General features: G+C 35.1%; 1 protein-coding gene and 1 pseudogene across 1 annotated transcript; both read left to right on the top strand.

The window, feature by feature from the left end:
• Nucleotides 1–8,012: 8,012 nt before the first annotated feature.
• On the top strand, nucleotides 8,013–8,951 carry LOC140843876 (olfactory receptor 6C2-like; annotated as a pseudogene).
• Nucleotides 8,952–19,482: 10,531 nt separating this feature from the next.
• On the top strand, nucleotides 19,483–20,421 carry LOC140843772 (olfactory receptor 6C2-like). The gene has a single exon (XM_073214197.1). It carries the CDS (start codon nucleotides 19,483–19,485, stop codon nucleotides 20,419–20,421), a length of 939 nt encoding a protein of 312 aa, XP_073070298.1.
• The last annotated feature ends 3,636 nt before the right edge of the window (nucleotides 20,422–24,057 follow it).

Raw genomic sequence — 24,057 nt, 5'->3', positions numbered from 1 at the left:
TATGTTTGGGTTAATATCTGGACTCTCTATTCTCTTCCACTGGTCTGTGGCTCTTTTCTTGTGCCAATATCAAATTGTCTTGATTACTGTGGCTTTGTGGTAGAGCTTGAAACTGAGGAATGTAATCCCCCCAGCTTTATTCTTCCTTCTCAGGATTACTTTGGCTACTCAGGGTCTTTCGTGGTTCCATATAAATTTTAGAACTCTTTGCTCTAGTTTGTTGAAGAATGCTGTCAGTATTTTGGTAGACATTGCATTGAATCTGTAGATTGCTTTAGGCAGGATAGCCATTTTGACAATATTAATTCTTCCTATCTGTGAGCATGGGGTGTATTTCCATTTATTGGTATCTTCTTTAATTTCTCTCATGAGTGTCTTGTAGTTTTCAGAGTATAGGTCTTTCACTTGCTTCATTAGGTTTATTCCTAGGTATTTTATTATTTTTGATGCAATTGTGAATGGAATTGTTTTCTTGATTTTCTTTCTGTGAGTTCGTTAGTGTATAGGAATGCCAACATATTTCTGGGTAATAATTTTGTATCCTGCAACTTTTCTGAATTCAGATACTAGTTCTAATAGTTTTGGAGTGCATTCTTTAGGATTTTTTTTATGTACAATATCATGTCATCTGCTAACAGTGACAATTTATATTCTCCCTTATCAATCTGGATGCCTTTTATTTCTTTGTTTTGTCTAATTGTCATGGTAAAGACTACCAGAACTATATTGAATAAAAGTGGAGAAGGTGGGCATCCTTGTCTTGTTCCCATAGGCTTTCAGCTTCTTGCTGTTAAGTATTAGGTTGGCGGTGGGTTTGTTATATATGACCTGTATTATGTTGAGATACTTGCCCTCTATACCCATTTTGTTGAGAGTTTTTATTATGAATGGATGCTGAATTTTGTTGAATGCTTTTTCAGCATCCATGGGGATGATCATGTAATTTTTGTCCTTTTTGTTGATGTAGTGGATGGTGTTGATGGGTTTTCGAATGTTGTACCATCCTTGCATCTCTGGGTTGAATCCCACTTGATCATGGTGTATGATCCTCTTGATGTATTTTTGAATTCTGTTTGCTAATATTTTACCTCTTGTTTTCTTGATTATAGCCATACTAACAGGTGGGAACTGATAGTTCATTGTGATTTTGATTTGCCTTTCCTGAATATTTATAATGTTGATCATATTTCCACATACCTGTCCACCAAGTGGATGACTTCTTTTTAAAAATGTCTGTTTAGTTCAATTGACAATTTTTTAAATCAGGTTTTTATTTTGTTGTAGCTATTGTGTTGTATGTGTCTCCTACATATTTTGGAATTTTTGAGGGCCATCCATACAGTTTATCTGATATTGTTTGCAAAAATTTTCTTCTCTTTGGTAGTTTGCCTTATCAGTTTGTTGATTGTGTCCTTCTGAGCAAAATTTTCTTAGTTTGATGTAGTCTTACTTACTGATTTTTGCTTTTGTCACTTGTGGTTTGTGTCATATCCAAAATATTATTCCAAAGACTAATGTAAAGCAGGTTCTTCCCTCTTCTGTTGTCTAGGAGCTTTATAATTTCAAGTCTTATATTTAAGTCTTTGGTCCATTTCCAGTTAATTTTCATGAGCTGCATAAGACAGAGGCCCAGTTCTATTTTTCTGCATATGGTCATCCAATATTCCCAACACTATTATTGAAAATATTCCTTTCCCTGCTAAGTGTTCTTGGCTTCCTTGTCAAATAATGTATGTGGACATTTATTTCTGGGCTGGCTATTCTGTTCCATTGTTCTATGTGTCTGTTTTGATGCCAGGAACCATAGAGTTTTAACTGTAGGTTTGTGTAGTATAGTTTCAAATAAAAAAGTGTGATACCTCCAGATTTGTTATTTCCTCTGTTTATTACTCTGGCTTTTTCATAGAAAACTATTAAAATCAATATTGAAGTATTTAACCTTTTATTACATGTTAATAAATGTTAAACAATTTTTACTAAATATTTTAATTAAATATTTTATTTAGTATTAATAAAATTAATGAATATTAGAAATAAGTACAAAAATAAACAGCATGAGTCCTTTAAAAAGTATAAAGTATGGGAGGGAGCCAAGATGGTGGCGTGAGTAGAGCAGCAGAAATCTCCTCCCAAAACCACATTTATCTATGAAAATATAACAAAGACAACTCTTCCTAAAATGGAGACCAGAGGACATAGGACAATATCCAGACCACATCCACACCTGCAAGAACCCAGCGCCTCACGAAGGGGGAATTTAACCTAAGAACACAGCAATCAAGTTTGAGAAAGACAGATGTACCCCTATGTTTATCGCAGCACTATTTACAATAGCCAAGAATTGGAAGCAACCTAAATGTCCATCCATCGGTAGATGAATGGATAAAGAAGATGTGGTACATATACACAATGGAATACTACTCAGCCATAAGAAGAGGGAAAATTCTACCATTTGCAGCAACATGGATGGAGCTGGAGGGTATTATGCTCAGTGAAATAAGCCAAGCGGAGAAAGAGAAATACCAAATGATTTCACTCATCTGAGGAGTATAGAACAAAGAAAAAACTGAAGGAGCAAAACAGCAGTGGAATTACAGAACCCAAAAATGGACTAACAGGTACCAAAGAGAAAGGGACTGGGGAGGATTGGTGGGCAGGGAGGGATAAGGGGTGGAAGAAGAAAGGGGGTATTAAGATTAGCATGCATGGGGGTGGAGAAAGGGGAGGGCTGTACAACACAGAGAAGACAAGTAGTGATTCTACAACATTTTGCTATGCTGATGGACAGTAACTGCAGTGTGGTTTATAGGGGGACCTCGTATAGGGGAGAGCCTAAAAAACATAATATTCTTCATGTAAGTATAGATTAAAGATTAAAAAAAAAAGAAAGAGAGAAAGAAAAGGGGGATTACTCCTTGATAGGATAAAACTAATGGTGAATCAAAGATTAACACATGCTTTAAATATCCTTAATTTTGATCACTTAAAGAGTGTCAGATGATCGGCTATGGAGGTACACTTTTCTGTTAATATTCCTTTCTCTTTATAAAAAAAAAAAAAGCAGCTCCTGTGTGCTGACCGCCAATGAGTTCTACACAGTGGTGTAGAGGGCATGTCAAAGTGTGGGCAAAGGATCTGTTTGTTTTTATACAGAAGATCAAAGCCTAATTTGGCTACCCAGAAAATGAACTAAGATACAATATAAAGAAGAACTTCCAACATCAGCACTCTCTGGAAGACTCATACCAGAAGATGATCATCAAAAAACCTCCACAAACATCCAGGCGATGCTGCAGTTGTAGCTGCATTCATCCCACCATTTCCTGGACTTGCCATTGGAATGAAGAAGGAGATATCTAAGCTGGCCTGTGCATACAGTAAAACAACAAATTTGACTGGATCTATACTGTTGGAACTCAACCAAGAATTAGGAGAAATGCAAGTTGTAGCACTCCAAAATCTTATGACTATAGACTATCTACTGTTAAAAGAACATATGGGATGTGAAAATTTCCCAGAAATGGGTTGCTTTAATTTGTCTGATTTCTCTCAGACTTTTCAAGTACAGTTGGACAATATCCATCATATCATAGACAAATTTTCACAAATGCTTAGGGTGCCTAACTGGTTTTCTTGGCTTCACTGGAGATGGCTGGTAATTATAGATCTGCTTTATTTATGTAACTGAATTCCTATTATGTTAATGTGTGTGCACAATTTAGTTAGTAGTTTAAAACGTATACATGCTTAAGTTACCCTACAAGAAGATATGTCAAAGAAATAATCAATCCTCCCATGTTTTCTTCCATCTGCTACCTCTATAGCTTTTTTCTTCCTTCCTAATTACAACCCTTAAATAGAATTCGTGCCTCATATCGAATTTACTGACTATCATAATTCCTCCAAGTGGTAAAGATACCTCAAGGCAAATGCTGGGCATAGAAACCACAGGGCATAAATCTGCAAAGAAGTAAAAAGCTAACCTTTTCAAACAACATGGCTTCTCTCTCACTTACCAACTTTACATCTCCCTGTATGGCCCCAGAAGATGACTGGTTAGCCAGAGACGGGTAATATTCCTCAAGGGAGGAACAACCTAAGACAGGCACAGTCACAGGGGGGCCATCAGGTGAGAAATTGGGGATCAACAGTGGTGAAGCTTAGAACCTCACCCCCCCTGTTCTGAGAGAAATCTTCTGCATCCGTGGATGTTTTATTGCCCTTGTCTAGCTTGGATTAACACATAGTCTACAGGCACACACCTGATCATCTACAATTGCTCTCTTACAACACTAACCTATGTTTTCTACCTTTATCTTGCATCTACCTACTACTTCAGCATTTTATTAAAAATAAAAATAATAATAATAATAAAGGGAGAAATGTGGGATCCACATATAAATCAAGTATAAAAATCAAACGAATATTCATATTTGACCTGATTGTTTATAGTTCATAATGCGTGATCAAAACCGAAAGTTTCTGTGATGAATGCCCTTGTACTGTTCACCATGTAAGAACTTATCACTATGTAAGAATTCGTTCACCATGTAAGAACTTGTTCTTTATGCTTCAGAAGATTGGAGACTGACGAGAATTAGGCTTGAGATGGATTAATGATTGTGCATTGAACATTGACTCCCCTATGCAGAATTCTACTGTTGTTAACAACCATTTGATCAATAAATATGAGAGATGCCCTCTCAAAAAAAAAAAAGTATAAAGTATGAAGGATATGAAAAACATATGAGGCCTATTCAGAAAACTGAAAGTTTTTTCTAAAAAGTAACATGAGGGTCTATGTAAAGAAAATAGTATAAACACATTTAAAGACCAACTTACAAGTGGTGATAAATGTGCAATATACATTACAAGTCATTGATACATAAGTATTAACAATTAATGCTCAGTTTTAGGAAATATTCTAAGAGGAAAAAGATTTTTGTACAAAAATGTCTCCATCACAGATAAAAGTTGATTTAAAAGGAAATATTTATAATAAAATTGTGGTATCATATGAAAAGCTCAAGGTTGTCATTCTTTATAATAATTAAAGTTTTCTTTAAGAAATCACAAAATTTGAACTGTTAGGACTCATTTAAAATTCTGATGAAAGGTACCAAAAGAAATAATACATATTCTCCAAGTGATGATACAAACGTATAACTGTTGAGTAAAAACAGGTTTTTTAAAATTATCAAAGTAATTTGAAAAACCAGCCCATAAGGGATATTTCATATTTGTGAATATATCAGTTAATAAGAATATATTTACATGGAATTTTATGGAAGATAAAATAGAGACATTAAGGGTGGTTATTAAGTTTAAGCTTAATTTTTCCATTTTTATGTTAATTTTTTAATAAAACATAACAATTACTTAAGATAAAAATATGTTACCAAAAGAGAAAAGGGGTAATTATATTCTGTTACGGTAATTAGCAGCTAGAGATGTTATTGAATAAAAGGAGGAAAAGGTAGGCTTGCTCTTTTTCATTAGATTTTTATTTTATCTAAAGTCCTGTGTTGAATATCATTGTGGAATCTTCAATTCTCTGAGGACATTGTCCCCACGGCTGCCTGTTTCAGGGTCTTTGCCCAAACGTTACACAAAAGATTCATAAATACCTTTGGATCCTAATTCATCTGGGACTTGTGTCTACATATATGCCTATGCAAACTTTTCCTCATCCTTCTTACCCTCAGGACGTTCAAGGATAAATAAGCAACTTAAACCACTATACTTATAGACTTTGATAGACTTAGAAAATTATTTTCTTTAAGAACAGTTTCATATGTTTTACCAAGGTTAAAGAGATGAAGAATTAATTGAATTGTGGAATAAAATCCAAACGTCTATAATTTTGAATTGATTGAAGGCTTTGATAGAGCTAGATTTGTATATCAACAAATAGTAGGTCACCTAGAAATAGGTGAAAAGAAGCACTTTTCAAAGCAACCTTATATTGGAAATCACCTGCTGACATAATTTAGATCCCTGCACTCTCTGATATGTTCAGTTTTCTAAAAGACAAAAGAAGAAAACATACATTAGTCAAACAATAGTGACAATTAATTTTTTCAAGACATTTAGGAGCAATAACATCGCTTAAATTTTTCAGACTTGTGTAAGGCACAGTGGTGTTAAGACTGAAGAAAAAAGAGGTAGGTGGGTGTACATGTTTCTATATCTCAAGTCTATGTTCAACCTAATTATTTTAATTGCTTAATCTATTGTGACTATTCATTTAATTTATTCTTAGTTGTGTGAGGTTCTCATTCATGTGAGTGCCCTGCTCATCCTCAAACATCAAACCAGGGTCATTCTTGTCCCCCTTAATGAAACCTGAAAACTCCTGGAGATTTACTATGGGAAATCGGCAGATGGTCGGTACAAAATATGTCCCACTTCTGAAGGAAAGGACTATTTTAAAGTAATAAAGTGAAACCACATAGACAGTAAATTCAAATTTGTATAACAAATGATATGGTTTATCATCAACTTATTTATGGCCTTAAACAAGAATTGGAGATCAAAATCATTTTAGCAGGAATTAGTGTAGTTAGTTGTTGTTAAGTAGGATCAACCACAGAGCAGCTGATGGGTCAAAGCCAGAATTTGAGTTTTAATCTGTGGTTTATATACTTCTGGCAGGTTGATTGAGGAATTATGAATGGAATTCATAAAAGGAAAGCTATTTCTCTGTAAAACACAGTGATAAGTCATGTAACACTTTTTTGCCTTAATGCAGGTGGTATATATATGCTGAGTATATAGTCAGGTCACAGTGTGACTTAGGAGCCACTCGGAATATTGCCTACACCAAACATAAAAACCAACAAGAGTCTTCTAAATTAGATTCTAGATATGGCAGAAGTAGAGTTGTCAGGATAGTTTTAAAATTGAGTCCACATAAATAATAATATAACTCATCTAAGTTTGAGGGTAAATATTACCTTGAATTAACTCTATATCTCAGTCTCCTACACTTTGCAGTTATTACATTAAATAAGATGAAAATCCTGTTTCCAACCAATTTTTTACATCCTCTGTTAAACGTGAAGTGTTACAAAAACACAGAGAAAGTTCTTAATGTGGCTTCGGAGATTTGGAAGGACTTTTCTGAAGAGTTCAAGCAGAAAAGAGAGGAAAGAATCACAAAGTGCCAGGTATAGGTCAGAATCAGCAAATTGATGAAAAGAGGGAGAGGGAAAAAAAAAAACAGATAAAATTTCTTGCCAGACAGGTAGTCTATGTAAGATGACTTGTGCAGGGGAAAAGAGCCTTCAACTGCATTGGTAGATGGATCTAGAAACATCTTGTGTCACAAACACACATCATGAGTTTTTAATTTATTCAGGAAAAAATGCTACAAGTAGATGGTGAAACTGGGTAAAATTTTGGTTATTGATAAGGGAAATATTCTTAAGAAAAAATATGTGATATGAAATAATTCTGAAGTGCAAATTAAAAAGATAATGCCCATTTTAAAAATTATCATGGAAAATCATGTTTTCTTTCACGTTATTAAAAAGCCCTATAAAATTTTTGATATTTTTTCAAATACAGGTCATGACCTTTCAGTAGGCTATAAAAGCAATTTGATGATATTTGTATTTATTTTTAATGAGATACATTAGAACATTAAACATCAGAGAGCAGAGCATCTAAGGGTTAGTATTTTATTGTCATTTTTGTTTCCAATATATGTGTGTCAAGTATTTGTGTGGGTGTGAACATGTACATTGGGCTGCAATATGAAATGTCTGTCTTACCATATGTTGTAGTAAAAAACATTTGAAAATCAGATTTCTGATCCATGTAATGATATGCTATCAACAGAGCCAAAAGTATGAATTATTTTTAAAATTCATTTTTAGTAAAACAAAATACATGTAAAATACATTTGGCTTTTCTGAACAAAGCCCATTGTAACACTATTTTCCCACCATCTTCTCAGATCTTAATTCTCTCTCTTTAGATGCAGATTGGGCAAAATTCAGGACTGAGGAATGAAAAACCATACATCTCCAATCAGTTTCATCCTCCTGGGATTGACAGATGACCCACAGCTACAGATTCTGATTTTTATATTTCTACTGATCACCTACATGTTGAGTGTAACTGGAAACCTGAGCATCATCATCCTCACATTAGTGGATTCTCACCTTAAAACTGCAATGTACTTTTTTCTTCAAAATTTCTCTTTCTTAGAAATCTCATTCACTTCTGCATGCATTCCTAGATTCTTGTACAGCTTATCAATAGGTGACAGGACTATTACCTGTGATGCTTGTGTGTGCCAAATATTTTTTACAGATGTTTTTGCAGTAACAGAATTTTTCCTCCTGGCCACCATGTCCTTTGATCGATATGTAGCCATCTGCAAACCCCTGCACTACATGACTATTATGAGCTACAGGGTCTGCAAAAGGCTCGTCTTCTGCTGTTGGATGACTTCTTAGTTGATCGTATTGCCACCACTCAGCTTGGGACTGGACCTGGAATTCTGTGCCTCTAATGCCATTGACCACTTTGCATGTGATGCTAACCCTATACTGAAGATCTCATGCTCAGATACATGGCTCACAGAGCAGATGGTTATTGTCTGTGCTGTGATGACTTTCCTCATGACTCTGGTGTGTGTGGTTCTGTCATACATGTACATCATCAGAACAATTCTAAGACTCCCCTCTGCCCAGCAGAGGACAAGAGCCTTTTCCACCTGCTCTTCCCACATGATCGTTGTTTCCATCACCTATGGCAGCTGCATCTTTGTTTATATCAAACCTTCAGCAAAAGATGAAATGGCCATTAATAAGGGAGTGTCAATACTCACTACTTCCATTTCCCCCATGCTGAACCCATTTATTTACACTCTGAGGAATAAACAAGTGAAACGAGCCTTTAATAACTTGGTCAAAAGATTTATATTGCTGCCAAAGAATTAGGGGAACATCGGTGTCAGGACCCCTGAGCATATTTTCTTCAGTTTCTATCTAATTTTCTCTTTTCCCAGTCCAGACTTGGCCTTCCATTCAGTGCTGACCCTGGTCATGTCACCCCTTTCATCGTCTTGTAAAGAAACCTCTTTGAGATAATAATCTTAATGAAGAAAAGTGAGAATAGGTGTTTCAGGACATCTAAGCATGACTTCACTCTTAATATTTCCTTACCAATGCTAAAAGGATTGGGAAATTTATTGTAAAACATTAGTGCAACAGTGCCCTCAATTCCTCCAGGTATAACAAACAGACAAAGCAAACCAAAAACCTCAAATAAGAAGAGGTGTAGTATTGAGAAGAATCAATACCTTTCTAAGTGTTACAGGGAAAAATTTCATAAACCCAAGATAAATTAAAATAAGGAATAAGTATAAGATTTAGGATTTGAAAGAAGCATTTACTACTGAAGAATCTTTAAGATGACAATATTCACATGTTTTATTGGGTGGATCTTATCCAATATAAAAGTTATTTAAAATTTGCCAAAGGGTCATGAATTAGGTTACAATGAAGAGAGAAATGTCCTGGTAATTCCTGTTAAAGGTAAATCCTCCAATGAAGTTACATAGCACAGATTTACATTGATGTGCCAATTAAAATGCTAAGTCTTGAGTGTAGAGTATTTAAGCATACAGATGGCAGCAAGTCCAAGGAAAGTCACAAAAGCAAGAAGAATGATAAATAAGTAGTAAGCCAAATATACTGAAAATGAAAAAAAAGAAACAGAATAAAATGTGAGTACAAATATTAATGTGATGACTTGCTTTTTTAAATGAAAAAAATGTCATTGTGAGTCCAAATTATGCATCCAAGCATAATTCCTTAAAGAAAGACCAGAATTTCATTACTGAAAACATTCTGTACCAACTTCCACTTCCACAGGGCAGCAGAGTAAAATTTCCTTTGATCCTTGATCTCCTACTTCAGGACACTTTTTGTATCGTGGACTGTGTTGGAAGAAACTTTCCCTTACCTTTTCAACTTCCAAACCTCCAGTTTAAATGACATGCCCACAGGAATTTTTGCTAAGCATGTCTCGTGATTCCACCAATAGTACCACTAGGCCTGGGTTAGTCCGACTCATTCACACTAGTGTCATCTCTTACCCGCTGCTTTCATACCTTACCAAACTATAATTTCATGTTTATTTGTCCTTATTCTACTCTGAATGGCAAATGCCTTGGGGAATGTCTGCCTCATATGCCAAATTCTAGAATGCTTTATGCCTGGCACCTGGACAATTAGTTACATAATGGATAATTTTCCAATATGATGGTTTGAAATTTGTGATGATGCAAAATGAAAACTCATATGAGATGAGAAAAACACAAGAGTAACATCTGACATGAGTCTGTGAATAAAAGATAAAGAATTGCACGGGTATAAGTAACAATTGTGTCACAATAATTATTTTTAAATAATTGAAGTAAATAAAATCGAAGCCAAAATTTGTTGAAAATTTATAATATTGAAATATGTGAAAACCACCCTACAGGTTGTATGTATTATCACAATTTACACTGGAGAAATGTGGAGAAATGGAAGTTTAAAAAAGTGAATATTGCTAGCAAGGAGTAGAACTACTATTCAAAACTAGTTTTATTGATTTTTCAAAGAAATATTTATTCAAGTAAATGTTTCTGCTTCTCAAGAAATAATTACAAGGAACATCCTAAAAAATACATATTAGACTAAATATTTTTGGTTGATTTTCTTTTCTTTCTTTTCCATTTTTATTTTTATTAAGGTAGCATTGATATACACTCTTATGAAAGTTTCACATGAAAAACAATGTGGTTACTACCTTCACCCATATTATCAAGTCCCCCCCATACCCCATTGCAGTCACTGTCCATCAGTGTAGGAAGATGCCCCAGGGTCACTACTTGTCTTCTCTGTGCTGCACTGTCTTCCCCAGACCTCCCCCAACACCATGTGTTCTAATCATAATATCCCTCAGTTCCCTTCTCCCTCCCTCCCCACCCACCTTATTCCACACCTCCCCTTTTGTAACCCTAGTCCCTTCTTGCAGTCTGTGAGTCTGATGCTATTTTGTTCCTTCAGTTTTGCTTCGTAGTTGTATTCCACAAATGAGGGAAATCATTTGGTACTTGTCTTTCTCCACCTGGTTTATTTCACTGAGCATAATACCCTCTAGCTCCATCCACGTCGTTGCAAATGGTAGGACTTCTTGCTTTCGTATGGCTGAATAGTACTCCACTGTGTATATGTACCACATCTTCTTTATCCATTCATCTACTGATAGACATTTAAGTTGTTCCATATCTTGGCTATCGTAAATAGTGCTGCAATAAACATAGGGGTGCATATGTCTTTTTGGAACTTGGCTCCTGCATTCTTAGTGTAAATTCCTAGGAGTGGAATTCCTGGATCAAAATGGTATTTCTGTTTTTAGTTTTCTGAGGAACCTCTATATTGCTTTCCACAATGGTTGAACTAGCTTACATTTCCACCAGCAGTGTAGGAGGGTTCCCCTTTCTCCACATTCGCTCCAGCATTCATTGTTCCTAGTCTTTTCTATGTGGGCATCCTAATGGGTGTGAGTTGATATCTCATTGTAGTTTTAATTTGCATTTCCCTCATGATTAGCAATGTGGAGCATCTTTTCATGGGCCTGTTGGCCATCTGAATTTCTTTTTTGGAGAATTGTCTGTTCATATCCCCCACCCATTTTTAATAGGGTTATTTTCTTTTTGTTAGTTGAGGCACGTGAACTCTTTATATATTTTGGATGTTAACACTTGTCAGATATGTCATTTACAAACATATTCTCCCACACTGTAGGATACTTTTTTGTTCTGTTGATGGTGTCCTTTGCTGTACAGAAGCTTTTTAGTTTGATGTAGCCCCATTTCTTTATTTGTGCTTTTGTTTCCTTTGCCCGAGGAGATGCGTTCAGGGGAAAGTTGCTTATGTTGATATTTGAGCGATGTTTCCTACGTTTTCCACTAAGTTTTATGGTTTCATGGCTTATATTCAGGTCTTTGATCCATTTAAGGTTTACTTTTGTGTATGGAGATAGACAATGATCCAGTCTCATTCTCTTGCATGTAGCTGTCCATTTTTGCCAACACCAGCTATTGAAGAGGCTCTCATTTCCCCATCATATGTCCGTAGCTCCTTTATTGTATAACAATTGATCATATATGCTTGGGTTTATATCTGCGTTCTCTTTTCTGTTCCATTCATCTATGGGTCTGTTCTTGTGCCACTATCAATTGTCTTGAATACTGTGGCTTTGTAGTAGAGCTTGAAGTTGGGGAGCATAATATCCCCAGCTTTATTCTTCCTTCTCAGGATTGCTTTGGCTATTCAGGGTCTTTGTGGTTCCATATGAATTTTTGAACTATTTGTTTCAGTTCATTGAAGAATACTGTTGGTAATTTTTTTAGGGATTGCATTGAATCTGTAGATTGCTTTAAGCAGCATGGCCCTTTTGACAATATTAATTCTTCCTATCTATGAGCATGGCATGCATTTCCATTTATTGATATCTTCTTTAATTTCTCTAATGAGTGCCTTATAGTTTTCAGAGTATAGGTGTTTCACTTCCTTGGTTAGATTTATTCATAGGTATTTCATTCTTTTTGATGTAATTGTGAATGGAATTGTTTTCCTGGTTTCTCTTTCTGCTACTTCATCTTTAGTATGTAGGAATGCAGCAGATTTCTGTGTATTGATTTTGTATCCTACAACTTTGCTGGATTCAGTTATTAGTTCTACTAGTTTTGGGGTGGAATCTTTAGGGTTTTCTATGTACAATATCATGTCATCTGAAAACAATGACAGTTTAACTTCTTCCTTACCAATCTGGATGCCTTTATTTCTTTGTGTCATCTGATTGGCATGGCTTGGACCTCCAGTACTATGTTGAATAGAAGTGGGGAAGTGGGCATCCTTGTCTTGTTCCTGATCTTAGGTGAAAAGTTTTCAGCTTCTTGCTGTTAAGTATGATGCTGGCTGCGGTCTGTCATATATTGCCTTTATTATGTTGAGGTATTTGCACTCTATAGTCATTTTGTTAAGAGTTTTTATCATGAATAGATGTACTTTGTCAAATGCTTTTTCAGCATCTATGAAGATGATTATGGGGTTTTTGTCCTTCTTTTTGTTGATGTGGAGGATGATGTCAATGGATTTTCAAATATCCAACCTTGCATCCCTGGAATAAATCCTACTTGATCATGATGGATGATCTTTTTGATGTGTTTTTGAATTCAGTTTGCTAATATTTTTTGAGTATTTTTGCATCTATATTCATCATGGATATTTATCTATAGTTTTCCTTTTTTTGTGGTGTCTTTGCCTGGTTTTGGTATTACAGTGATGCTGGCCTAATAGAATGAGTTTGGAAGTATTCCCTCATCTTCTACAGTTTGTAAAACTTTTTGGATGGGTATTACATCATCTCTAAATGACTGATAAAATTCAGCAGTGAAGCCATCTGGTCCAGTGGTTTTGTTCTTAAGTAGTTTTTTGATTACCAATTCAATTTCATTGCAGGCAATTGGTCTGTTCAGATTTTCTGTTTCTTCCTTGGTCAGCCTTGGAAGGCTGTATTTTTCTAGAAAGATGTCCATTTCTTCTAGGTTATCCAATTTGTTTCATAGCATTCTCTAGTAATTGTTTGTATTTCTGTGGTGTCTGTAGTGATATTTTTCCTTTCTTATTTCTGATTCTGCTTATGTGTGTAGACTCCCTTTTTCTCTTAATAAGTCTGGCTAGGGGCTTATCTATTTCATTTATTTTCCTGAAGAACCCACTTCTGATTTCATTGATTCCATTGTTTTATTTTTCTTGATTTTATTTATATCTGTTCAATCTTTATTATGTCCCTCCTTCTACTGACTTTGGGAGTCATTTTTTCTTCTTTATCTAGTTTCATTAATTGTGAGTTTAGACTGTTCATGGGGGATTGTTTTTCTTTCCTGAGGTAAGCCTGTATTCCAATATACTTCCCTCTTAGCATGTCCTTCTCTGCATCCCACAGATTTTGCAGTGTTGAGTTATTGCTGTCATTTGTCTCCATATACTGCTTCATATCTGTTTTTATTTGATCATTGTTCCATTGATTATTTAGGAGCATGTTGTTAAGCCTCCATGTGTTTGTGAGCTTTTTTGTTTTATTTGCATAATTTTTTTCTAGTTTCATAACTTTGTGGCCTGAAAATCTAGTTGGTACAATTTCAATCTTTTTGAATTTACTGAGCCTCTTTTCATGGCCTAGTTTGAGATCTATTATTGAAAATGTTCCATGTGCTCATGAGAAGAATTTGTATAATGCTGCTTTTGGATGGAGTGTTTTGTAGATGTCTATCATGTGCACCTGCTCTAATGTGTTGTTCTGTGCCTTTGTCTCCTTACTTATTTTCTGTCTGGTTGATCTGTCCTATAGAGTGAGTGGTGTGTTCTAAAATAAATGCATTGCATTCTATTTTCCCCTTTTAATTTTGTTAGTATTTGTTTCACATATGAAGGTGCTTCCGTGTTGAGTTCATAGATATTTATAATAGTTATATCCTCTTGTTGGGCTCGCCCTTTATCATTGTATGATGTCCTTCTTTGTCTCCTGTTACTTTCTTTGTTTTGACATCTATTTTGTCTGATACTGCAACTCCGGCTTTTCCCCCCCTCTTGTTTGCATGAAATGTCTTTTTCCATCCCTTCACTTTTAGTCTGTGTAGTGTTTGGGTTTAAAGTGAGTCTCTTTTAGGCAGCATATAGATGGGTACTGTTTTTTCATCCATTCAATGACTCTATGTCTTTTGATTGGTGCATTCAGACCATTTACATTTAGGGTGATTATCTATATTTATGTACTTATTGCTAGTGAATGTTTTAGTTTCATGGTTACCAAAGGTTCAAGGGTAACTTCCTTTTTATCTTACAGTCTAATTTAACTCACTTAGTGTGCAATTACAAACACAAGCTAAAGGTTCTTTTCTTTCTCTCCTTTTTCTTCTTCCTCCATTCTTTATATATTAAGCATCATGTTCTGTATTCTTTGTCTATCCCTTGACTAATTTTGGGGTGATTTTTTATTTTTGTTTTGCATCTGCTTACTAATTAATTGGTCTACTCTCTTTACTATGGTTTTATTTATTTTGGTGGTAGCTATTTAGCGTTAGGAATACTTCCATCTATAGCAGTCCCTCTAAAATACACTATAGAGATGGTTTGTCTCTCAGCTTTTGCTTATCTGGAAATTATTTAATCCCTCCTTCAAATTTAAATGATAATGTTGCCAGATAAAGTATTCTTGGTTGGAGGCCCTTCTGTTTCATTGCATTAAGTACATCATATTCCTCCCTTCTGGCCTGTAAGGTTTCTACTGAGAGGTCTGATGATAGCCTGATGGGCTTTCCTTTGTATGTGATCTTATTTCTCTCTCTAGCTTCTTTTAATATTCTGTCCTTATCCTTGATCTTTGCCATTTTAATTACTGTATGTCTTGGTGCTGTCTTCCTTGGTCCCTTGTGTTGGGAGATCTGTGCACCTCCATGACCTGAGAGACTCTCTCTTTTCCCAAATTGGGGAAGGTTTCAGCAATTACCTTCCTCCTTAAAGATACCTTCTTTCCCTTTTTCTCTCTCCTTCTTCTGGTACCCTTATAATGCAAATATTGTTCTGTTTGGATTCATCACACTGTTTTCTTAATATTCTTTCATTCCTAGAGGTCCTTTTTCTCTCTGTGTCTCAGTTTCTTTGTATTTCTGTTCTCTAATTTCTATTACATTTACTGTCTCCTCTACTTCATCTAATCTGGTTCAAATCCCTCCATTGTTTGTTTCATTTCAGGTACTGTATTTTTAAGTGTTTGTGTCCCATTCCTGAATTCGTCCCTGAGTTTTTGAATATTTCTCTGTAGCTCCATGAGCATGTTTATTTTTTTATTTTGAAATGTCTTTCATGAAGATTGATGAGTTCAGTTTCACTTGGCCCTCTTTCTGGTGTTTGTGGCATTTTTGGTTTGAACCAGGTTCTTTTGATGTTTCATATTTGTATATGGTACCCCTTAGTGCCCAGAAGCTCTACTCTCTGGAGCTGCTTAGTCCCTGGAGCAATGGTGGGGGCCACAAGGGAGCAGCCTGGTTACCTTTTTCCTTCAGGTCTGTTGGTTTCTCCTGGTGCAGATGGTCTGTTGCAGCCTTCTTTCCTGTTACTCTTTCAGGATTTTATCTATTTGTTATATTTTCATATTATATGTGCAATTGGGAGGAGGGTTCTGTCTCACCTCTCATGCTGCCCTTTGGAATCCTCCCTTCGGAATCTATACTATAATCTTAACTTTTATTATCTGATTCTAGATAATTTGTGCTACTTTTCCACCCTGGAGTCTGCCTTCCACAGAAAGAGGTAAACGGGAAGTGCTAAGTCATGCATTCCCTCCAAGGCAGCTGCAGTCACCAGACTAGAGGTGGTGTCCTTTGCTTTGGTTCACACTGGGACGCTGGTTCCCAATAGTGAAAGTTTTTTAAGAAATTAGAAAGTTTCATCTGTTAGGATTGATTTCAAATTATGATGGGGCACACCAAAAATAAATATTACATATTCCCCATATGAGTATGTAAATTTATAATTATTGAGATAAAAAGAATTTTTAGTTTTTAATTGTCAAAGTGATTTGAAAAACAACCCATAAAGGATGTTTCATACTTGTGAATATACCCATTAACAGGAATATATTTACATAGGGAATTTATGAAAGGACGTAATAGAGACATTATGGGTGGTTTTTAGCTTTTAGTTTAATTTTTCTATTTCTGTTATGTTAATTTTTTAAGAATAAGAATTACTTAAGGTAAAAATATGTTACCAAAGGGGAAAAAGGGTAATTACATTCTGTTACAGCTTTTAGCAGCTACAGCTGTTATTGAATAAAAGGAGTAAAAGGTAGGCTTGCTCTTTTTCACTTGATTTTTATTTTGTGTAAAGTCCTGTCCTAAATATCATTGTGGAATCTAATTCTCTGAAGACACCATCCCCACTGCTGCCTGTTCCAGGATCTTTGCCAAAAAGTTATATGAAAGATTGATAAATAACATTGAATTGTAATTCACCTGGAACTTCTGTCCACATACAAGCCTATGCAAACCTTTCCTCATCCTTCTAACTCTTGGGATATTCAGGGATAAATACCCAACTCAAATCAATATGTCTGTGGTCTTTGAGAGACATAGAAAATTACTTTATTTAAGAAGCAGTTTGATACATTTTACAAATGTAGAGACATAGCATTAGTTAATTGAATTGTGGTACAAAGAAATAAGAGTTTGTAATTTTGAATTGATTGAAGACTTTGATAGGGCTGGATTTGTATACCAACACATAGTAGGTCATCTAAAAATAGGTGAGATGAAGGACTATTTCTAGAAGCAACCTTAACTTGGAAAACATCTGCTGATATAATTTATATTCCTGCATTCTCTAAAATGCTCAGTTTTCTAAAAGATTAAAGAAGTAAATATGTAATGTCAAACAATATTATCTATTTATTTTCAAGATATTTAGGAGCAAGGACAAGGCGTAAAGTTTCCAGGGTTGTGTAAGACACATTTGTGTTAAGACTGAAGGAAAGAGAGGTAGGTGGGCTCTATATGTTTGTTTTTCTGTATCTCAAGTCTATTATTCTATTTAATTATTTTAATTTCTTAGTTTATTGTAACTATTTATTTAATTTATTTTTAGCTGTGTGGTGCTCACATTCTTGGGAATGCTTGGCTCATCCTAAAACAACAAACCATGGTCATTCCTGCATCTCTTTACTGAAACCTGTAAACTCTCGGAGATTTACTATGGGAAATGGGCAGATGGTGAGTACAGAGTATCTCCCACTTCTGAAGAAAGGACTACTTTAAAGCAATTAAGTGAAACCCTCACATAGCCAATTAATTAGAATTTATATAGCAAATGATGTAGTTTTTTTCAATTTATTTATTGCCTAAAACAAGCATCGGTGAACAAATTAATTTGGCAGGTATTAATGTAGTTAGTTGGTGTTAGCTGAGAAACAATGACTAAGCAGTTGATGGTTTAAATTCAGAATTTAAAACTTTTAATCTCTGTTGTTAGTATATTTCTTGCAGTTGTATTGAGAAAGCAAGAATGGAATCCATAAGAGGAAAATTATTTCTCTCCCAAACACATGAGGAAGTCAAGTAAAACTATTTTTTGCCTTCATGTAAGTATTATATAAATACTGAGTATACAGTCAGTTTGTGGTGTGACTTAGGAGCCACTCAGAACATTTCTTTCACCAAAAATAAAAGCCAACAAGAATCTCCTAAATTACAGTCAGGGATATAGCAAAAGTAAGAGTTTTAAGAGTAGTTTTAAAATTGAGTTCAAATAGTAAATAATATAACTTGATCTAGGTCTGAGGTAAATATTACTTTTAATCAACTCCATATCTCAGTCTGTTACAGCTCTGTTGTTATTACATTAAACAAGATAAAAAATAATGTACGCAACAAATTTTTACATCCTCCATTAGTATAGTGTGTGACAAAACACATGAAAAGTTCTTAATGTGGCTTGGGAGATTTGGAAGGACTTCTCTGAAAAGTTTATCTGGAAAAAGGAATGAATCAAAAAGAACCAGGTATAGGTCAGAATAAGCAACTGGATGGAGTATGAGAGAGGGAAAAAACATAAACAATAAGATGAATTTTTTTCTGGACAGTTCATCCATGTAAGATGACTTGTGCAGTGGAACAGTCTCATCAACTGCATTGGCAGATGAATCTAGGAACATCTTGTGTCACAAACACACCTTGTACATTTTTAATTTATTACAGCAAAAAAATGGTTAGAAGAAGATAATGAAACAGTCAAATTTTGTTTAGTGATAAGGGAAATATTCTTAGAGAAGCAAGTGTGCTATCAGCCAATCTATTTCATAGTATAAATTAAACATAGTAGACACTGTAAAAACTATCATGGAAAATTATATTTTCCTAGAACTACAGTATTTAAAGGATCCATAAACAGTTACATTTTTTCAAATACATATCATGACTGCTTATTAGACCATAAAATCAATGAAATATTTGCATTTATTTTTAGGGAGATACATTAGAACATAAAACATGAGAGAGCAGGGCACCTAAGTGTTTTCAGTATTTTATTCAGATATTTGTTTCGGATGTATGTGTGAATACGTTATTAGTGTGGGTGTGAGAATGTACACTGTGCTGCAGTATGAAATGTCTACCTTATGATATGTTGTAATAAAAACATTTGAAAGCAAGGTTTCTAACCAATTTGATGATATGCAATCAACAGACCTGAGAGTTTGAATCATTTTTAAAATTAATTAAGTAAAACAAAAAACATGTAAAATATATTGATTGGCTTTTCTGAACAAAATTCACTGTAACACATTTTTCCCACCATCTTCTCAGATTTTGCTTCCTTCACTATTACATGCAGATTGGGAAAAGGACAGGACACAACAATGAGAAATCACACATCTCTCACCAGTTTCATCCTCCTGGGATTGACAGATGACCCTCAGCTACAGATTCTGATTTTTATATTTCTACTGATCACCTACATGTTGAGCGTAACTGGAAACTTGAGTATCATCATCCTTACATTAGTGGATTCTCACCTTAAAACTGCAATGTACTTTTTTCTTCAAAATTTCTCCCTCTTAGAAATATTATTCACTTCTGCCTGCATTCCTAGATTCTTGTACAGTTTATCAACAGGTGACAGGACTATTACCTATAATGCTTGTATGTGCCAACTTTTTTTAATATATTTTTTTGGAATAACAGAATTTTTTCTCCTGGCTACTATATCCTTTGATCGATATGTAGCCATATGCAAACCCCTGCATTACATGACTATTATGAACTACAGGGTCTGCAAAAGGCTCATCTTCTGCTGTTGTGTGACTACATTGTTGATCATATTGCCACCACTCAGTTTGGGACTGGACCTGGAATTCTGTGCCTCTAATGTCATTGACCACTTTGCATGTGATGCTAACCCTATGCTGAAGATCTCATGCTCAGATACATGGCTCACAGAGCAGATGGTTATTGTCTGTGCTGTGATGACTTTCTTCATGACTCTGGTGTGTGTGGTTCTGTCCTACATTTACATCATCAGAGCAATTCTAAGACTCCCCTCTGCCCAGCAGAGGACAAGAGCCTTTTCCACCTGCTCTTCCCACATTATCGTGATTTCCATCACCTATGGCAGCTGCATCTTTGTTTATATCAAACCTTCAGCAAAAGATGAAATGGCCATTAATAAGGGAGTGTCAATACTCAGTACTTCCATTTCCCCCATGCTGAACCCATTCATTTACACTCTGAGGAACAAACAAGTGAAACGAGCCTTTAATGACTTGGTCAAAAGATTTAAATTGCTCTCAAAGAATTAGGGGAATGTTGATGTCAGTATCCATAAGCATATTTTCTTCAGTTTCCGTCTCCTTTTGCCTTTTCCTGATCTAGATTTGCCATCGATTTGGTACCAGCCCTGGTCAAGTCACCCCTTTGATCTCCTTATAAAAAAGCTTCTTTCTGATGATAATTGTAATGAAGAAAAATGAGAATAGATGTCTCAGGAAATCTAAGCATCACTTCACTCCTAACATTTCTTTTCCAGTTCTAAGAGGTTCGGGAAATTTATCTTAAAATATTAATACAATAGTGAACACCATTCCTTTAAATATAACACATACAAAAAACAAACCAAAAACCTTACTCAAATAAGAGACTTAATTTTGAAAAGAATCAATACTTGTCTAAGAGTTAGAAAAATTTCATAAACTGAAGATATATTTTAAAATGAGGAATAAGTATAAGATTTAGGATTTGAAAGAAGCATTTAGTAATGAAAAATTTTGAAATGACTGGATCCTATCTAATAAGAAAGTTATTTAAAATTTGCCAAAGGGTCATGAATTGGGTTACAATGAAGAGAGGAATGTCCTGGTAATTCCTGTTAAAGGTAAGTCCTTCAATGAAGTTACATAGTACAGATTTACATTGATGTGCCAATTAAAATGCTAAGTCTTGAGTGGAGAGTATTTAAGCATACAGATGGCAGCAAGTCCAAGGAAAGTCACAAAAGCAAGAAGAATGATAAATAAGTAGTAAGCCAAATATACTGGGAAAGAAAAAAAAAGAACAATAAAATGTGGCTACAAATATCAATGTGATGATCTGCTTTTTTAAATGAAAAAAATGTCATTTTGAGTCCAAATTATGCATCCAAGCATAATTCCTTAAAGAAAGACCAGAATTTCATTACTGAAAACATTCTGTACCAACTTCCACTTCCACAGGGCAGCATAGTAAAATTTCCTTTGATCCTTGATCTTCTACTTCAGGACACCTTTTGTATCGTGGACTGTGTTGGAAGGAACTTTCCCTTACCTTTTCAACTTCCAAACCTCCAGTTTAAATGACATGCCCACAGGAATTTTTGCTAAGCATGTCTCGTGATTCCACCAATAGTACCACTAGGCTTAGTCCGACTCATTCACAGTAGTGTCATCACTTACCCCGCTGCCTTCATACCTTACCAAACTATAATTTCATGTTTATTTGTCCTTATTCTATCTGAATGGCAAATGCCTTGGGGAATGTCTGCCTCATATGCCAAATTCTAGAATGCCTTATGCCTGGCACCTGGGCAAATATTAGTTACATAATGGATAAGTTTCCAATCTGATGATTTGAAATTTTGATGATGCAAAATGAGAACTCATATGAGATGAAAAAAAAACACAAGAGTAACATCTGACATGAGTCTATGAATAGAAGATAAAGAATGACATGACTATAAGTAACAATTGTGTCACAATACTTATTTTTAAATATCTGAAGTAAATAAAATGCAATCTAAAATTGTGAAAATAACCCTGCAATTTATATGTATTATCATAATTTACACTGCAGAAATGTGGAGAAATGGAAGTGTAAAAATGTTAGTATTGCTAGCAAGTAGTAGAACTAGTATTCAAAACTAGTTATATTGATTTCTGAAAGAAATATTTATTCAAGTAAATGGTTCTACTTCTCAAGAGATAATTTCAAGGAACATCTTAAAAAATACAAGTTAGTACTAAATTTTTTTTTTGGTTGATTTTCTTTCTTTCTTTTTTATTTTAATTTTTATTAAAGTATCATTGATATACATTCTTATGAAGGTTTCACATGAGAAACAATGTGGTTACTACATTCACCCATATTATCAAGTCCCCCCCATACCCCATTGCAGTCACTGTCCATCTGTGTAGTAAGATTCCCCAAAGTCACTCCTTGTCTACTCTGTGCTACACTGTCTTCCCCATGACCTCCGCACACACCATGTGTACTAATCATTATATCCCTCAGTACCCTTCTCTCCCTCCCTCCCCACCAGGCCTGCCCCACTCCTCCCCTTTAGTAACCCCTAGTCCCTTTAAGTCTGTGAGTCTGTTGTTGTTTTGTTCCTTCAGTTTTTCTTCGTTGTTTTACTCCACAAATGAGGAAAATCATTTGGTGCTTGTCTTTCTTTGCCTGACTTATTTCACTGAGCATAATACCCTCCAGCTCCATCCATGTTGTTGCAAATGGTAGGATTTCTTTCTTTCTTATGGCTAAATTGTTTTTCGTTGTGTACCACTTCTTCTTTATCCATTCTTCTACTGATGGACACTTAGGTTGCTCCCATATCTTGGCTATTGTAAACAGTGCTGCGATAAACAGAGCAGTGCATATGTTTTTTTGAAACTTGGCTCCTGCATTCTTAGTGTAAATTCCTAGGAGAGGAATCCCTGGGTCAAGCAGTATTTCTATTCTTAGTGTTTTGAGGAACCTCCATACTGCTTTCCACAATGGTTGAGCTAATTTACATTTCCACAAGCAGTGTAGGAGGGTTCCCATTTCTCCACATCCTCATCAGCATTTGCTGTTTGTCTTTTGGATGTTGGCCACCCTAACTGGTGTGAGTTGATATCTCATTATGGTTTTAATTTGCATTTCTCTGATGGTTAGCGATGTGGAGCATCTTTTCATGTGCCTGTTGGCCATTTGAATTTCTTTTTTGGAGAATTTTCTGTTCATATCCTCTGCTCATTTTTTAATCGGGTTATTTGCTTTTTCAGTGTTGAGGCATGTGTGTTCTTTATATATTTTGGATGTTAACCTCTTATTGGTTATGTCATTTACAGATATATTCTCCCATACTGTAAGATGCCTTTTTGTTCTGCTGACAGTGTCCTTTGCTGTACAGAAGCTTTTTAGTTTGATATAGTCCCATTTGTTCATTTTTTGCTTTTGTTTCCCTTGTCTGGGGAGATATGTTCATGATGAAGTTCATGTTTATGTCCAAGAGATTTTTGCCTATGTTTTTTTCTAAGAGTTTCATGGTTTCATGAGTTACATTCAGGTCTTTGATCTATTTTGAGTTTACTTTGTGTATGGGGTTAGACAATAATCCAGTTTCATTCTCTTGCATATAGCTTTCCAGTTTTGCCAACACCAGTTGTTGAAGAGGCTGTCATTTCCCCATTGTATGTCCATGGCTCCTTTATCATATATTAAATGACCATGTAAGCTTGGGTTTATATCTAGGATCTCTATCCTGTTCCATTGATCTATGGGTCTGTTCTTGTGCAAGTACCAGATTGTCTTGATTACTGTGGTTTTGTAGTAGAGCTTGAAACCAAGGAGTGTAATCCCCCCAGTTTTATTCTTCCTTCTCAGGATTGCTTTGGCTATTCAGGGTCTTTTGTGGTTCCATATGAATTCTAGAACTTTTTTCTCTAGTTCATTGAAGAATGCTGTTGGTATTTTGATAAAGATTGCATTAAATCTGTATATTGCTTTGGGCAGGATAGCCATTTTGACGATATTAATTCTTCCTAGCCAGGAGCATGCGATGAGTTTCCATTTGTTAGTGTCCTCTTTAATTTCTCTCATGAGTGTCTTAAGTTTTCAGGTATAGGTCTTTCACTTCCTTGGTTAGGTTTATTCCTGGGTATTTTATTCTTTTTGATGTGATTGTCAATAGAATTGTTTTCCTG

This window comes from Manis javanica, chromosome 10 (genome assembly GCF_040802235.1).
Source record: "Manis javanica isolate MJ-LG chromosome 10, MJ_LKY, whole genome shotgun sequence".
NCBI lineage: Eukaryota > Metazoa > Chordata > Mammalia > Pholidota > Manidae > Manis > Manis javanica.
This window is presented reverse-complemented; position numbering and strand designations above follow the sequence as displayed.

Coding starts and splice junctions, on each gene's coding strand:
- LOC140843772 (XM_073214197.1), top strand. CDS start 19,483: ATGAGAAATCACACATCTCTCACCAGTTTCATCCTCCTGGGATTGACA.